Consider the following 18716-nt stretch of genomic DNA (forward strand, 5'->3'; position numbering starts at 1 on the left):
TCCCTTTCTCAAATGTGCTACTATTTCTGCACCAAAGTGTGTATGTAGTATTTACACTAAGTTGTGGAGGATCAATCAAAGTAGTTGGCAAAAATTATAAACATCATAGAATAATTGCAAGCTTTCTTGGAAGGCCAGGAGGTTTTTCTAAAAGCTTCTGGTTGGGCTCTGCAAGTCGGACCTTGACACTAAGTCACATAAGTATAGTTTTGAGTAGCTTTCTGTCAGTTCAGGTCAGATTTTGGCCCCAAAAGAGTTCACATCTTAGTGTTAAATAGGTAAAGAAAGGCTAGAGTGTTGTCATTGTTGTTTTTTTAATTTTTGGTAATTTTCTGAATTTTAGAGCTGTGGTTAGGAGCTTGGTATACCCAGTGTCCCAGAATGAAAAACAGTAGTTCTTTGCTCTGCTCCTCCGCAGTCCTCGTCCTGCTCCCTGTAGGCAGCCGCATGTGTCTTCTGAGAGTTGCTTCCATGTTTTCAAGTAATATGCTCATACTATTTCTTGACTTATAAGCATTAGTTATTATCTGTTGACTTCCTTTTTTATCCCACCTTCCCTCTTCCCATCCTCCCAATTTGGTTATGTCAATGTTGCTTATTTCATTGTAATGTTTATACCATTGTCCGTATTGAAATTTATACTGTTCATTTAAAAGCCAAATTGTTACATTTTCTTTCTTCTGTGGTTTTTGTTGTTATTATAATTGCTTTATATTTTCACTTGTGTGATTTTTATTATTCATGTCATTAGTTCTTTTTAGGTATCCATGATTATATGTGTTACTCCATCTTTGCTGTTGAGCTACCACTCCTGGCTCAAGATAGAGGTTTTTTTTTTTTTTTTATGTTAGATATTGATACTGGATTTTAGCATTTGTTTCTAGCATCAAATGACATAAATGACTAATTCTACAGGTTCTACATAATGTCATAAAGGACATAAAAGACTGATTCTCTGTCCCTCTATGTTAATGTGTCTTGATATACTGGTGACTCCCAGTATGCATTTGTGAACATGTCTTTGATTTCCTAAAGGCATGTGAAGCTCAGTCTGTCCACATTGAGCATCTCCCCATCCCCCACTGCTCTTCTGTGCATCCTTGTAGTGTGAGTGTACAGCCAGAAACCATGGGACAGTTTAGATCCCTCACTAGGTTATGTTAGTCCTCCTTTTCAAATGGCCTCGCTTCTCCTTCCCTATGCACTGCTATAAGTCTGGCTTTGATCATTCAGTGCTGGTATCTAGAACTGATCTCCTCACTCCTCTTACTGCTTTTTCTGTTTTTGCTGGCTGCTGTGCATGGAATTCTCATTTTTTACGTGAAATGTACTCCTTATAAAGACAGGCTTAGCTTCAAGTTGTTGATTCTAACGATGCCAGTCAGAATGTTAAGATACAGTTTACAGCAGGGAGGAGCAGGGAGCTACTGGAGTCTGGTACCTTGAAAACAAGGGTACAGGGAGGCATGTGAACTGTTCCTGGTGTGTGACTGTTCCTTTGAGACGCTGCAACTGGCATTTGTCTTCTAGCTCCCCAGTTTATTATCTGTCCCAAGCATTGTTGTTGGAATGGGCAGAATCTTCATTTATATTGACCATCTGGAAAGAGCATAGAACAGTTTGACTGTGAAGCCATACTAGTCTTCAGGATTGGAGACTGCCACTCTCCTTTAGGGAGGGCGTTGTCAACCTTGCTTCCTCTGAGTCAAGCTGGATCCTACGTAAATGTTAGAAAGGATTCAAGGTCCCAGTTGTGTAAATCTGTTTTTGACTGAGGCTTAGGGGGTCAGAAAATAGTACTGGAAAGACAAAGCAAACCAGCAGGTTTTTGTGATGCAGTGAGAGAAATCACTGCAAATACTTGGAAAAGCCTGCTGGCAGATGTGCTGATGAAGAGCCCCTATGTTTGTATACATGGACACAGTCTTTTTGTTTTGTTTTTGAGACAGAGTTTTGCTCTTGTCACCGAGGCTGGATTGCAATGGCATGATCTCAGCTCACTGCAACCTTCGCCTCCCGAGTTCAAGGGATTCTCCTGCCTCAGTCTCCCAAGTAGCTGGGATTACAGGCACCCACTATCACACCTGGCTGATTTTTGTACTTTTAGTAGATACGGGGTTTCGCCATGTTGGCCAGGCTGATCACAAACTCCTGACCTCCGGTGATCCACCTGCCTTGGCCTCCCAAAGTGCTGGGATTACAGACGTGAACCACCACGCCAGCTTGGACAGTTTTTTTTTTATCTTTACAGTAACCCTTTGAACTGAGTAGACATGATTATTCTTCTGTTTTACAGACAAGGAAACAAAACAGCTTAGAAATTCTTCAGTTTGCCCCAACATCTGCAATTAGAGCCAGGATTTGAACTTAGGTTTCTGATTACTGACTTTGTACTCTGTCTGTTGCCTTCTCAAAACTGGAAGGGTGAGATAGGGCAACACTGGCCATCTCCATGTCATCTAGATTAGTTAGATTAGGGATAATACAAAGGAAAAATTAAAATTTTCTCTATCCATCTTAGTCCTTTTACTATTTCTGTGGCTTTTAGTATACTCAGAAGTTCTGCAACCAGCACCATGGTCAATTTTAGACTGTTTTCATTATCCTAAAACTAAATCATTTAAGCCACTACTTCCTCCCATTTACCCATTCCTACCCCAGCTCTTGGCATGCACTGCTCTACTTTCTGTCTCTATAGATTTATCTCCTCTGAGCATTCCATACAACTTGTCCTCATATAGTATATGGTTCTTTGTGACTGGCTTCTTTTACTTAGTATAATTTTTTTTTTTGAGACAACGTCTCACTCTTACCACCCAGGCTAGAGTGCAGTGGTGCCATGCTGGCTCACTGTAGCCTCAACCTCCTGGGCTCAAGCGATCCTCCCATCTCATCCCCCTGAGTAGCTGGGACCACAGGCATGTGCCACCATACCCAGCTAATTTTTGAATTTTCTGTAGAGATGTGGTTTTGCCATGTTGCCCAGGCTGGTCTGGAACCCCTGGGCTCAAGCAATTCGCCCACCTTGGCCTCCCAAAGCCACCACACTCAGCCTACTTAACATAATTTTTAAAAGGTTCATCCATATTGTGGCATATGTCATTACTTTATTTCTTTTTATTGCTGAATTTGATTCCATTGAATAGATACAGCTTATTCGATTTATCCATTTATCATTTGATGGACATTTGGGTTGTTTCCACTTTTGGGCTATTATGAATAATGTGATACAAACATTCATGGACAAATTTTCGTGTGAGGAAATGTTTGCATTTCTCTTGAATGTGTATACCCTAGGAGTGAAGTTATTGAGTCATGTGATAACATATATTAACATTCTGAGAAAGAGCCAGACTATTTCGCAAAACCGCTGCATGGATTCCCACCAGCAGTATATGAAGGTTTCAGTTTCACAAATACCCTTGCCAACACTTAACTATTGGTCTTTAATTATGAAAATAATTAAAGTTATATATAATAGTTTTGATTTGTATTTTCATGTTGGCTAATGATACTGAGTAACCCATTTTTTATTAGGTTATTTGTCTTTATTATTATTATCATTTTTGTAGAGTTGGTGCCTTGCTATGTTGCACACACTGGTGTTGAACTACTGGCGTGAAGCAGTTGTTCTCCCACCTCAGCCTCCCAAAATGCTATTATAGGTGTGAGCTACTTGCACATGGCCTTGTCCTTATATTACTGAGTTATAAGAGAGTCCTTATGTATTCTAGATACATGTCACTTATTACATACATGATTTGCAAAATTTTTCTTCTGTTCTGTCAGTTGTAAATAGAGGTTGAGTCTTGCTATATTACCCAGGCCTTTCTTGAGTTCCTGGCCTCAAGGGATTCTCTTGCCTTGGCCTCCCAGAGTTCTGGGATTTTAGGTGTGAATCACCATGAGTGGCTCTCTTTTCCTTTTCTTGATGGCATCTTTTGAAGCATAAAAGTTTTTATTTTGACGATGTATAGTTTGTCTATTTTTTGTTAATGTGAGGAAGAGATCCAGATTTCTTTTGCATATGGCTATCCGTTTGTTTCAGCACCATCGTTGAAGAGTACTCTTTCCCCAAGGAGTGGTCTTAGAGTCTTCTTGAAAATCAGTTGACTATAGATATGTGTGTTTGTTTCTGGACTCTAAATTCTGTTCCATTGATCTTTCTTTTCTTATTCTAGTACCAAATGGTCTTGAATACTGATTCTTTGTAGTAAGTTTTGCAATCTGGAAATGTGAGTTCTCCAACTTTGTTGTTCTTTTTCAAGGTTGTTTTGGCAAATCTGAGTCCCTTGAATTTCATATAAATTTTCAGATCAGCTTGTCAGATTTCTGTAAAGAAGTCAGCTCCATTTTTGATAGAGATTGTTTTGACTCTCTACATCAATTTGGGAAGAATTGCCATTTTAACAATATTAAATCTTCTGATTCATGAACATTGGACATCCATTTTCAGTTTCTTAAACAACCAACTTTGGCATCCGGCTCTTCTAGATACGTATGTTCATGTTAGGTGTGCTGTATTTTGCAAGTTAGCATTGGTCAAATTGAAGCCCTCAGCAAAATGCTGAGGTTTAACTGTTACTCTTACTTAAAGATTAATTTTATAAAAGATACCTGGAAATTATTATGCAAAGAAAATAATGTGAGTAATATATGCTTTATACTTTTCATAAATAAAAAATGGCATGGTCTGTTTTTTTTTTTTTTTTTTTTTTTGAGACGGAGTTTCGCTCTTGATACCCAGGCTGGAGCGCAATGGCGCGATCTCGGCTCACCGCAATCTCCGCCTCCTGGGTTCAGGCAATTCTCCTGCCTCAGCCTCCTGAGTAGCTGGGATTACAGGCACGCGCCACCGTGCCCAGCTAATTTTTTGTATTAGTAGAGACGGGATTCCACCATGTTGACCAGGATGGTCTCGATCTCTTGACCTCGTGATCCACCCGCCTCGGCCTCCCAAAGTGCTGGGATTACAGGCTTGAGCCACCGCGCCCGGCCGGCATGGTCTGTTTTATGGTTTGTTTGTAAACTCATTTTTTTGTTTGTTTGTTTTGTTTTGTTTGAGACGGAGTCTCACTGTGTTTCCAGGCTGGAGTGCAGTGGGTGCAATCTTGGCTCACTGTAACCTCTGCCTCCTGAGTTCAAGCAATTCTTCTGCCTCAGCCTCCTGAGTAGCTGGGACTACAGGTGTGTGCCACTGTGCCCAGTTAATTTTGTATTTTTAATAGAATGGTGTTTGACCATGTTGGCCAGGGTGGTCTCAGTCTCCTGACCTCGTGATCCACCCATTTGGGCCTCCCAAAGTGCTAGGATTACAGGTATGAGCCACTGTGCCCAGCCCCACTCACTTTTATCTTGACATAGGAGGGATATTGCTTCAGGCAGACTTAAGAGGTCTGTTGCCTTGCAATGGTGATGCATATCAGAAGACTAACTTCAATGGCAGTTTTTGAGATCCTCTTGTACCTCTGTTTCTGTGCTATACATAGCCCTTCTCAGGCTTGTTATGGGCATGTACCAATGATATAATAATGATGATTATATCAGAAGCACCATAGGCAGCTATTGGCGTGATAGGTGGCTATGGTCAATTTGGCTAAGTATTCCAAGAGGTCCCATGGATTTTGCCATCTGTAACAGAGGACTTTAGTGTATTAGTGATGAAAAAACTACTTACCACTGACTGTTGTGATCTCCCAGGGAATATAAGGCAGCTTCGCAGTAAGTGCCTCTTGTCTTGTGTGATGTGCTTGAATACAAACATTCAGACTGTTTGTTGGGCACAGTAATGCTCCATCTTGTGCCAGCCTCATCAAAGGCTTGAAACAGAGTAGCTGGTATGTGATATTTGGACACTAACATCACCCACTCTATTTTCCTGGTTTTTTTTTGTCCTTATTATTAATGATTACTCACTTACTATAAAACTAGACTTTATAAACAGATTATTCTTTTAGCTAATTTTCTTGTATGTGTTGCTCCTTACCAGTTTTTGTTCCTTTTGTTGTTCATTGATTTGAGAATTGTGTGAAGGAAGCCATTTTGTGAGTCCTGGTGCTCCTCTGCTTGCTTAGGTGCACTGCCAAGAGTGCACCTTGGTGTAGTGTACCTTACAAACACCTACCTTTGGTCCAGAGTAGAGTTTTGGGAGAAGTAGAGTGACTGCTTATCAAATGTGACCTTGGGGTTGTCAGGCCCTGTTGTTTACCCTCCCTTTTCCTACTGCCTCCCCTGTCCCCACCCACCACCCCAGCACATGGTTACCAAATGAAAACCTCCAAATTCGAGATTCATTCTTTTGGTTGAAGACTTCCATTCTCTGTTAAAATTTGAACAACATGAAACATGACTACATTAAACATTCTGGACAATTTATGTTTAATTGATTTTGTATACAGAGTTGGACAGATCTCAGTGGAGAGAGAGAACGACACACAATTCAGTTATTAGACATTTTGGAGGATGTGTAAGAGAAGACCAGAAAAAGGGCAGGGGTACGTGGAATCACTGAAGACAGCTTATGCAGACACTGTTATTTTACCTAAGTGCAGCCTTTCCCATGGTTCGTAGGCGTGTCATGGTGACCCTTCATATTCCCTAGGAAACCCTTTATAGCAGTGTTTGGCAAACTGTAGTCTTGTGGGCTAAATCTAGCCTGCTGCCTATTTTTGTAAATAAAGTTTTATTGGAGCATAACTACTCTCATTCATTTACATACTCTCTCTGGGTGCTTCCTTCTGTGCTACAGCGACAGAGTTAATTAGCTGGAACAGACTTGGACTACAGCGCCTAAAATATATATCTTACCCTTGACAGGAAAAGTTTGCCAACAGCTAGTGTAGAGTCTATACTTTTGGAAGGTTAAGTATGGATCATAGATATCTTGAATTTAATTTGGACTTCCTAACCTCTGATTTCACCATTATGTGGACTCACAGGCAGTGGTTTTAAGGAAAGGTCACTGCTTATTTCAGGATGAATGCTTAATCATGATAAAAAAAAAGTTTAACTTAAAAAATATTCTTAAAATAAATGGTGGCACTGCTTTGTTTTAAACCCAAGTAGCCAATGGAAAATTAATCTCAGATTATGCATGTACATGATCCACCTGCCTCTTTCAGGCGCTCCCATCTTATGAGAAATCTTAGAATTTTTCCCCTGGACATTTATCTTCTATTGTTTTTGAAGACCAAACATTCATGTCATCGTAACTTATTAAAGTCGAAATATGAATATAAATGTAAAATGTTAAGCTCACTCTTGGAAATTTAAGTGTTTCAGCTGAGTTATGTTTCTTCTCTCTTCATTTTCTCTCAGCTTGAAATCCATGGCCCAAAATGACTCTACCAGTGGAGACTGTCCTCTGTGAAGAAGACGACCAGATAGGAGGTTGGGATGAGCATGCCACTGCATCAGATCTCTGCCATTCCATCCCAGGATGCCACCTCTACTAGAGTCTACAGAAGTAAGACCAAAGAAAAGGAGAGAGAGGAACAGGTACTGGGAGAATACCTTTTTTAGTTTCATTATTTTTATTAAATTTTCATTAAAGATGATCTAGAACTCAATGGTTAAACTCTAAAGATGAAGCTTCTCTCTGATAATATACTGATAAGCACACAAATAGTTGTACTCAGAAGGAATTCTTTTGGTAGATTTCTAGGTTTTCAGATTTTGGTGTAAACTACTATGCTTATAAGTGGTTATAAATGTCTTAACTTCATCGGTTAAATCTGCCTGATTATTTTTGGTTAATCACTGTGACTAAGTTCTTTGGATTCTCAGAACATGATGCTGCTAGTTCCCTATTGATTGTAGTGTCAAATTTGGGCACCAGATGACTGGAATTTTTAAATATGTGTCTTAGTCTGCCCTAGCTGCTGTAACAAAATGCCATAGCCTGGGTGGTTTAAATAACAAGCATTTATTTCTCACAGTTCTGGAGGCTGGAAGTCTTGAGATCAGGGTGCCAGGATGGTTGGATCCTGGTGAGGGCTCACTTCCTGACTTAAAAACAGCTGCTTTCTTGCTGTGTCCTCACATGGCATGGAGAGAGGAAGAAAGCGTGCTGTCATGTGGCTGTTCATATAGGAGAACTGATCCCATTGAGAGGGTTCCACCCCTAGGACCTAATTGTCTCCCCAAGGCCCCACCTCCAAATACCATTACATTATGGATTAGAGTTCCAGCGTAAAAGTTTTTTGGGAAACATAAACATCTAGTCCAATGCTGTGTGTGTATGAGGAAGCTATACAAACTCATTTGGAATAGAGAAAGGAAAATGTCCAACAGGTAGGCCAGGAAGGAAGATTCTTTCTGATATACACTCTCACTGCAGGTTTATTGTAGGTGGATATTTAATAAAGCCTTATTGAATTTATTTAATGGGATTTTTAAGGTCTAAATAAATGGCATTTATCAATTATTTGTAGAATTATGATTTTGATTGGTATTGGAAAGAAAGAGAAACTATTCTGTCTCACCTTAGTGTGGTGATACTTTGAATATCCAGCGGCAGCCTGACAGTTCAGGGTGTCATGGAGCCCAGATTAGGTGACAAGTGGAAGAGCAGTTGAACCAGGAACTTGCAGGGACCCATGAGAGCTTCAGCAGCAATGGCACAGGATGAAAATAGTGATTGTGTTTCTAGGGTCTCAAATGTGGCATCAGGATTGATTTGAAAGGTAAATTTTTGTCCAGTGGAGCCTATTTTTATTTATGCAGTTTTCCTGGCACAGGTTCAACCCAAAATCTTTCGCTATGATTTCTGATCCTCCTGCACTTGGAAGATATTATTCCTTCTGAATCCCAGGAGAAGAGCAACCCTTTGCATTTTACCTAGACTCAAATCCATTTGTTACCTTAGTCTAATCTGTTAACACACCCTCGCTGAAACCCGTATCTGTAATCTTCTACAGAGGGTTAATAACTTTTATACAGTAGTCAGTGCAGTTAACGAATGAATGAATATGAATTCAGTTTCAGTGATATGGGGCCATGTTGCTGTCAAAATGATCTATTATTTCAAATACAATATGAGAACCTTAAAATAATATACTTTCATTTGTTTCCTTCTGGCTTGTTACTGTCTTTTAATGCATTTTAAACCCCAGAATATAGTTAAAAAAAATACTTTAAATGCTTTTCTTTTAAATAATAATAAATATCTGTGTATTCAGGTAGTTACCATTTCTGGTGTATTTCCATCTATCTTTTTTTTTTTTTTTTTTTGTCTAAAAGACTTCCTTTAGCATTTCTTATAATGTGAGTTGGCTGACAGTGACTTCTTTCAGCTTTATTTAAAAAATATTTTTTATTTATTTCTTGTATTCTGAAGTTGTGCTTTGTTGATCAGTGGGTTTACAGTTTTTGTAGAATTTGGAGTTTTTTGGCTATTCTTCAGATAATTTTTCTGTCCCCCCATTTTTTCTTTGGGGACTCTTTTATACACATTGACTGGCTTAAAGTTGTCCACTGCTGCACTTTTAATTTTTTAAGGTTATTTTTTCTTTCTGCATTTTATTTTGGATATTCCAATTCCTTTGTTTATAAGTTTATTAATGTTTTCTTTTTTAATTTCTAATCTGCCAGTAATTCCATCTAGTGTATTTTTTTAAATCTCAGACATGTTTTTATCACTGGACATTTGATTTGGATCTTTTTTATATCTCCCATGTCCCTATTCAACTTTCTGACTGTATGAAATACCACAATAATGACAGTTTTAATGCCCTTTTCTGTCATTCCTACCATGTATGACTATTCTCAGTTTGCTTTTTCCCTCACTTGATATCTTCAGTTTTATTTTTATTTTTGTTACTATTTTTAATTTATTTTTGAATACAGATCTTGCTCTGTCACCCAGGCTAGCATGCAGTGGAGTGATCAGAGCACACCACAGCCACAAACTCCTGGGTTCAAATGATCCTTCTGCATCAACCCCCTGAGTAGCTGGGAGTATAGACCACACCTGGATAAGTTTTTCTTCTTTCTTTTTATAGAGTCGGGGTCTTGGTATTGCCCAGGCTGGTCTCAAACTCCTGGGTTCAAGCATTCCTCCCACCTTGGCCTCCCAAATTGGTGGGACTGCAAGTGTGAGCCACTGCGCCTGTCCTGGTTTCATTTTTATAAAAGTTTGTTTTTAATCCCAGCACTTTGGGAGGCCGAGGCGGGTGGATCACGAGGTCAAGAGATCGAGACCATCCTGGTCAACATGGTGAAACCCCGTCTCTACTAAAAAAAAAAAAACAAAAAATAGGCCGGGCACTGTGGCTCACGCCTGTAATCCCAGCACTTTGGGAGGCCGAGGCGGGTGGATCATGAGGTCAAGAGATCGAGACCATCCTGGTCAACATGGTGAAACCCCATCTCTACTAAAAATACAAAAAATTAACTGGGCATGGTGGTGCGTGCCTGTCATTCCAGCTACTCGGGAGGCTGAGGCAGGAGAATTGCCTGAACCCAGGAGGCGGAGGTTGCGGTGAGCTGAGATCGCGCCATTGCACTCCCGCCTGGGTGACAAAAGCGAAACTCCGTCTCCCCCCCCAAAAAAAAAAAAAGGTTTATTTTAGGCCGGGCGTGGTGTCTCATGACTGTAATCCCAGCATTTTGGGAGGCCAAGGTGGGCGGGTCACCTGAGGTCAGGAGTTTGAGACAAGCCTGGCCAACATGGAGAAACCCTGCCTCTACTAAAAATACAAAATTAGTTGGGCATGGTGGTGCATTCCTGTAATCCATCCCAGCTACTGGGGAGGCTGAGGCAGGAGAATCACTTGAACCTGGGAGGTGGAGATTGCAGTCAGCCAAGACTGTGCCATTGCTTTCCAGCCTGGGCAACAAGAGTGAAACTCCGTCTCAAAAGAAAAAAAAAGAGTTTATTTTAGTCTAGTTTTAGATTTCTAAAAAAATTGTTAAGCTAGGATGGAGTATTTTCATATACCTGATACCCAGTTTCTTATATTGTTGTTATTTATAGATTTAGTACAAGTGCAGTGTTACACAGGTATATTGCGTAGTGGTAAATACCACCTGAATAGTGTCCATAAGCACGCATGAGGTAGTTTCTCATCCCTTACCCACTCCCATCCTCCCACCTTTCTGAGTCTCCAGTGTCTATTATTCCACTCTCTATGCCCCTGTGTACATATTTTTCAGCCCCCACCTGTAAGTGTGAATACTCGATATTTGACTTGCTCTGAGTTATTTCATGTAAGATAGTTACCTCCAGTTCTATCCATGTTGCTGCAAAAAACATGAATTCATTCTTTCTTTAATCGCTGAGTAGTATTACATGGTGTGGATTACTTTATCCAGTCATCCGTTGATGGGCACTTAGATTGATTTTATATCTATGCTGTTGTGAGTAGTCCTCCAGTAAATATTTGAGGGCAGGTGTCTTTTTGATATAATGATTTCCTTCCCTTTGGATAGATCCTCAGTAGTGGGATCACTGGATCAAATGGTATTTGTTGGTTCTTTCAGAAGTCTCTATACTGTTTTCCATAGAAGCTGTACTATTTTTACACTCTCAACAACAGTGTATGAGCATTCCCTTTTATCTGCATACTTGCCAACATCTGTTATTAAGGTTTTTGACACTTTAATAATAGCCATTCTGACTGGTGTGAAATGGTATCTCATTGTTTTAATTTGCATTTCCCTGGTGATTAGTGAAGTTGAACTTTTTAAATGTTTTTTGGCCATTTGTATGTCATCTTTTGCAAAATGTATGTTCATGTCCTTTGCCCGTTTTTTAATAGGGTTATTTTTTTCTTGTTAAGAGTTGAGTTCCTTGTAGAGTCTACAGATTAGTCTTTTGTAAGATGCATAGTTTGCAGTTATTTTCTTCTGTTCTGTAGATTGTCTGTTTTCTCCATTATTTATTTACTGTGTAGAAGGTTTTTATTTTAATTAAGTCCCATTTGTCTATTTTCATTTTTCTTGTTTTTCCTTTTGAGGTTCTAGGCATGTCAAAAAGAAAGAGTTTTTCCTAGAGTTTCTTCTAGAATCTTTATAGTTCAGGACTTACATTTAAGTCTTCAACCATCTTGAGATGATTTTTGTATGTGGTGAGAGATATGGGTCCAGTGTCATTCTTCTGTATACGGTTATCCAGATCTCCCAAGTACCACGTATAGAATAGGGTGTTTTTCCCCTAGTGTATGTCTTTGTTGACTTTGTTGAAGATCATTTGGCTCTAGGCATGTGTCTTTAATTTTGGATTCTGTAATCTGTTTCATTGATCTATGTGTCTGTTTTTACAGCAGTTTTGGTTATTATAGCCTTGTAGTACAATTCAAAGTCAAGTAATTTGATGTCTCAGGAGTTCTTTTTGCTTACCATTGCTTTGGCCATTCAAGCTCTTTTTGATTCCATATGTATTTTAGGATTGTTTTTTCTAATTTCGTGAAAAATGATGTTAGCATTTTTATAGGAATTGCATTGATTCTGCAGATTTCTTTTGAGGATAGTATGATCATTTTAATGATACTGATTCTTTAATCCATGATCATGGGATGTTTTTCCATTTGTTTGTCATCTGTGTCTCTTTCATCAGTATTTTGTAGTTTTTCTTGTAGAGATCTTTCACATCCTTGGTTGAGTATATTCCTGGGTATTTTTTTTTTTGGTAGCTATTGTAAATGGGATTGACTTCTTGGTTTGGTTCTTAGCTTGATGATAATTATTATATAGAAATGCTACTGATTCCTCCTCTGAACAAAAAATGCAAAAATTAGTTGGGTGTGGTAGCACGTACCTGTAGTCCCAGCAACTCGGGATGCTGAGGTGGGAGGATCACTTGAGCCCAGGAGGTTGAGGATATAGTGAGCCATGCATGCCACTGCACTGTGGCCTGGGTAACAGAGTGAGACCCTGTTTCAAAAAAAGACAAACAAAACCCAACTAAACAAAAGAAACGCTACTGATTTTTGTAGATTGATTTTTGTGTCCTGAAACTCTACTGAATTAATTCATCAAATTTAGGAGTGTTTTGGAGAAGTCTTAGGATTTTCCAGGCATAAAATGATATCATGAGCAAACAGAGATAGTTTAACTTCCTCTTTTACAATTCAGATGTGTTTTCTTTCTTGCTCTTGCCTTAACTGCTCTGGCCCTGTAGGACTTTTAGTACTGTTTTGAATAAGAGTTGTGAGAGTGGGGATTCTTGTCTGTTCCAGTTTTTAGGGGGAATGCTTTCAACCATTCCCCATTCAGTATGATGTTGGCTGTGGGATTGTTGTACAGGCTTTTATTATTTTGAGGTATGTTCCTACTACACCAGGTTGTTGAGAGGTTTTTATCATGAAAGAATGCTGAATTTTATCAAATGCTTTTCCTGTATCTATTGAGATAATAGTATGGTTTTGTTTTTAGTCCTGTTTATGTGGCAGATCATATTTATTGATTTTTGTATGTTAAACCATACTTGTATCCCTGGAATATAACCCACTTGATTGTGTTGTATTATCTTTTTTGATGTGCTGTTGGATTTGGTTTACTGGTGTTTTTGCATCTATGTTCATTAGGGTATTGATTGATTGTGTTTCTGTTCTTATATGTCCTTTCTTGGATTTGGTGTTAGGGTGATACTGGCTTCATAGAATAAGTTAGAGAGGATTTTTTTTTCAATTGTGGGGAACAGTGTCAATGGGATTGGTACCTATTCTTCTTTGTATGCCTGGTAGAATTTGGCTGTGAATTCATCTGGTCCTGGGCTTTTTTTTGTTTGGAGATTTTTTAAATTTTTATTACTAGTCAAGTCTTAATACTGGTTGTTGGTCTCTTTAGGCTTTCTCTTTCTTGTTGGTTCATTCTTGAGAAGTTGTATGTTTTTAGGAATTTACCCATTTCGTCTAGGTTTTCTAGTTTGTGAGTGTAGAGATGTTCATAGTAGACTCTGATGATATTTTGTATTTCTGTTGTATCATTTTTAATGTCTTTTTAATTTCTGATTGTGCTTATATGAATTGTCTTTCTTGGTTAGTGTAGCTAGTGGTCTGTCAATTTTGTTTATCTTTTCAGTGAAGCAACTTTTCTTTTATTTGTGTTTCTGTGATCTGAATTTTATTTAGTTCTGTTCTTCATTATTTCTTTTCTTCTGCTAGCTTTGGGTTTGGTTTTTTCTTGTTTTTATAGTTCCTTAAGGTGCTATGTCAGGTTAATTTGTGGTCTTTCTGTTTTTTAAGTTTAGGCATTTGACACTATAAACGTTTCTTTCTTGAATCCATTTACATTCAACACTATAAGCTTTTGCTGTATTCCAGAGGTTTTGGTATGTTGTGTATCTACTTTCATTTGTTTAAAAAAATTTTAAATTTCTATCTTAATTTCATCACTGACCCCAAAGTCATCCAAGAGCAGGTTAATTTCCATGTATTTGTATAGATTTGAGAGTCCTTCTTGGGGTTGATTTTAGGTTTTTCCACTGTAGTCTGAGAAGACACTTGAAATGATTTCTGTTTTTAAAAAATGTATTAAAAATGTATTAAAAAATGTATTGCTTCACGCCTTGAGAAAAGGTCTGTCTTAGAGAATGTTCCACATGCTGATAAGAAGATTGTATATTCTGTGATTGTTGGGTAGCTTGCTGTATAAATGTCCTTTAGGTCTATTTGTTCTAGAGTCCAATTTAAATCCAGTGTTTTTTTTTTATTATTTTCTGTCCCAGTGATCTGTCTAGTGCTGTCAGTGGGGTATTGAGGTCCCCAGTTGGCTATGAAGGATGACATCTCTTATTTATAGAAGAGATGTTTATTTGGCTCACCTTCTGCAGATTGTACAGGAAGCATAGTACCAGCATCTGATCTGGTGAAGCCTCAGGAAGCTTTTACTCATGGTGGAAGACAGAGGAGCCAGCATGTCACTTGACAATAGAAGGAACATGAGAGAAGGAGGAAGCACCAGGCTCTTTTAAACAACCAGCTTTTGTGTAAACTAATAGAGCGAGAACTCATTCATTACTACAGGGATGGCACCAAGCCATTCATGAGGGATCTGCCCCCATGACCCAAACACCTCCCACTAGCCCCTACCTTCAACATAGGGTATCACCTTTCAACATGAGATTTGGAGGGGACAAACATCCTATATCTCCCACTATTACTGAATTGCTTTCTGTCTCTTAGGTCTAGTAGTATTTGCTTTATGAATCCGGGTTCTCTGGTATTGGATGTATACATACATAGGATTGTTACCTTGTTGAATTGATCTGCTTATCCTTGTATAATTACTACTTTTGTCTTTTTTTACTGTTGTTGATTTATGTTGTCTGTTTTATTTGATCTAACTATAGCTACTCCTGCTTGCTTTTGGTTTCTTTTTGTGTGGAATATATTTTTTCACCCCTTTACCTTGAGTCTGTAAGTATCTTTACAAATTAGATGAAGTTTTTTTAATAAGTAGCATATGATTGAATTACGACTTTAAAATCCATGTAGTGAATCTATATCTTTTTTTTTTTTTGAGACAAGATCTTGGGCCAGGCGTGGTGGCTCATGCCTGTCATCCCAGCACTTTGGGAGGCTGAGGTGGACAGATCACGAGGTCAGGAGTTCAAGACCAGCCTGGCCAACATGGTGAAAACCCATCTCTACTAAAAATAGAAAAATTAGTCAGATGTGCGTCCCAGCTGCTTGGGCCACTGAGGCAGAAGAATCACTTGAACCCAGGAAGTGGATGTTGCACTGAGCTGAGATTGCAGCACTGCACTCCAGCGTGGGTGACAGAGCAAGATTCTGTCTCAAAAAAAGAGAGACACAATCTTGCTCTGTTACCCAGGCTGTAGGGAATCCAGTACAGCTTCAAACTTGTGAGCTCAAGCGATCCTTCTGCCTCAGTCTCCCATGTAGCTGTTACTACAGGTGTGCCACAGTGCCCAGCTAATTAAAAAAAAATTTTGTCACTGTGTTTTCCAAACTGGTCTTCAGCTCCTGGTCTCAAATTACCTTCCCCCTTGTTCTCCCAAGGTGCTTGGATTACAGATGTAAGCCACTGTGCCCCATCTGTATCTTTTAAATGGAGCATTTAATCCATTTACATTTAACAATGATATGTAAAGTGTTGTTTCTGTCATAATTTGATCTAGTTGCTTTATAGTCTCATGCATTAATTGTTTTTAAAGACTTAAGAGTTTTATACTTTTGTGTGCTTTATGATGGCAAGTATCAACCTTTCATTTCCATGTTTAGAACTCCCTTGAACGTTTCTTGCAGATCCGGTCTAATGATAACAAATTCCCTTAGTGTTTGCTTGTGTGGGAAAAACATTTATTTCTCCTTTATTTATGAAGTTTATTCTAGCAGCATATAAAATTTGTGGTTAACTGTTTGTTTGTTTCTTTAAGAAGTCTGAAAATCGTACCCCAGTCTCTTCTGGCTTGCAAAGTTTCTGCTAAGAAGTCCACTGTAAGTCTGATGCGATTCTCTTTATAGGTGATTAGATACTTTTTTGGATTTTTCCCTTCACACTGACTTTAGATAGTTTGATGATTATTTTGGTGAAGTCTATCTTGCAGTGCATCTACCTGGAGTTCTCTTAACCTTTTGTAACTTACTGTCTAAATCTGTAGGAAGACTAGGAAAGTTTTCTCTCAGTTATTTCCTCAAATAGGTTTTCCAAACTTTTAATTTTTTCTTCTCCCTCAGGAATACCTAGCACTCATAGGTTTTCATGTTTTATTTAATCTCATACTTTTTGAAGGCTTTCTTCATTTTTAAAAATTCTTGTGTCTTTAATTTGTTCTGACTTTGTTAATTTGCAAGACCTGTCTGCACTCTGAGTTTCTTTTGCCTGGTCCAGTTTATTTTTAAAGCTTTCAACTGTATTTCATAATTTCCTCCATAAATTTTTCATTTTCAAGAGTTCCACTTTTTCTTTTAAAGAAAAATCTATTGCTTTGCTAAATTTTCATGAAAATCCTAAGTTTGTTTTTTTTTTGGTCTTAGATTTCAGTTTTCTGTTGGAGATCATTGAACTTCTTTAAAATCAATTATTTTGAATTATTTATCAGGTGTTACAAAGATCTCATTTTGGTTAGGATCCATTACTAGAGGTAATGTGATCCTTTGTGGGTGTTGTAACACTTTTTTTAATATGTCCAGAATTATTCAGTTTCTTCTCATCTGAATAAACTATCTTTTTCTTATATTTGAAATTACTGCCAGGTGCGGTGGCTCACGCCTGTAATCCAGCACTTTGGGAGGCTGAGGTGGAGGGATCACGAGGTCAGAGATCAAAACCATCCTGGCCAACATGGTGAAACCGCGTCTCTACTAAAATACAAAAAATTAGCTGGGCATGGTGGCATGCACCTGTAGTCCCAGCTACTTGAGAAGCTGAGGCAGGGGAATCACTTGAACTCAGGAGGGCACTTCAGCCTGGAAACAAAGCAAGAATCCATCTCAAAAAAAAAAAAAAAGAAATTACTTTCATTTGGACAGGATTCCCTCTCTTGAGGATATGACTATAGTTTATGTTGTGGAGGGTTTTCTGACTTTGGTTTTGTGTACTTTCAGGTGGTAAAACATTTCCTTGGTTACAGATAGCCTTAGTGTGGTGACTTACTCAAATGCCAGTTATGGTAGCAATGTACTGGGTGTATGAGCAGGCTCATGTTCTCTTGCAGAACTGGGGTGGCAGAAGTTTTGATATACTTATTTCTATGCTATATGCTTATGACAGCAAATTTTGTATTGGGTTTTCCAGTTGGACCACCAGGCCAATAAATGGTGCTTGCAGGGAAGAGCAAGCTGAGGTGGCCACAGAAGGGTTGATGCTTGATCCTTTTTTTTTTTTTCACCCAGGCTGAAGTGCAGTTATGCAATCACAGCTCATTGTAGCCTTGACCTGGGCTCAAGTGATCCTCCTGCCTCAGTCTCTAGAATCACTGGTACCACAGGCATGTACCACCATACCTGGCTAATTTTTAAAATTTTTTGCAGAGATGGGGTCTCACTGTGTTGCCCAAGCTGGTCTCAAACTGCTAGCTTCAAGCAATCCTGTGTTGTGGGTCTGCTACCAGGAAGAGTAGGCTCCTCTCAGTGGGAGCAGCTAGGTAGACAGCTGTCAGGGAGGCAAGCAGTTGTGGGGAATGTGGTGGTTTGCTTACACCTTAGACCACAGCAACCTGGAGCAGCAGTGGTGGTGGCATCGTTGTTCTTAGGTTATGTAAAAGTGCCTGACCTCCTCTCTTCCTTCCTGGCTTGATGGTTGGTAGCAGCAGCTGCTCAGGGCTCAGAAGCCTGTGGACTCCATCTGAGTTTAAGCAATGCCTCTGTCAATCTCCAGGCAACTCACTCTGTTAGGCTGGATACCTGTGAGGCCCTGCGAGGGTCAGGGGGGTCTCCCACAGCTAGCTTTGCAAAAGTCCATGGTGGGAATGTGGAGCCCTGGGAGTCTCTCATCATCTATCCTTTCCCAGCATCTAGAAGCTTCTTCCATCTCTCAGCAATCCTGGCTGAGCACCTGCCTCGTTTCCTTCTCCTTTGTGTTCTGTGCTTCCTGTTCCTCTTCAGTTGAATTCCAGTGTTCTGTTTAGATGACCTATTTGAAGGGTGAATATCTACTCGCTGTTTTGGAACTTTCTGCGGAAGAGGCACAGCTGCTTCTACTTAGCCATCTTGAACTGAGCTTCCAGTTTCTCATATTATTAACACCTCAAAATAATATGCTACATTCATCATGGTTAGTGAACTAATATGAATACATTATAATTAAAG

The 18716-nt window shown here is 39.1% G+C and overlaps 2 protein-coding genes across 3 annotated transcripts in view; both read left to right on the forward strand.

Moving 5' to 3' along the window:
• Positions 1–7373, forward strand: part of LOC105708097 (PIN2/TERF1-interacting telomerase inhibitor 1-like) — a 49255-nt gene extending 41882 nt beyond the window's left edge. The window contains 1 exon segment of the mRNA XM_064370103.1: positions 7318–7373. The gene's annotated coding sequence lies outside the window, so the exon portion shown is untranslated.
• MARCHF8 (membrane associated ring-CH-type finger 8) overlaps positions 5046–18716 on the forward strand; it is an 80038-nt gene continuing 66367 nt past the window's right edge. The window contains exons 1-2 of one of the 2 annotated variants that reach the window (XM_012439264.3): positions 5046–6494; positions 7318–7497. In XM_012439264.3, the coding sequence (XP_012294687.1) occupies positions 7396–7497 (102 nt within the window). In that variant the 5' untranslated portion in view covers positions 5046–6494; positions 7318–7395. The remainder of the gene's footprint in view (positions 6495–7317; positions 7498–18716) is intronic. The other variant, XM_012439262.3, reaches the window with a different exon arrangement.

This window comes from Aotus nancymaae, unplaced genomic scaffold (assembly GCF_030222135.1).
Source record: "Aotus nancymaae isolate 86718 unplaced genomic scaffold, 86718_ANA_hifiasm-v0.15.2.pri h1tg000099l, whole genome shotgun sequence".
NCBI lineage: Eukaryota > Metazoa > Chordata > Mammalia > Primates > Aotidae > Aotus > Aotus nancymaae.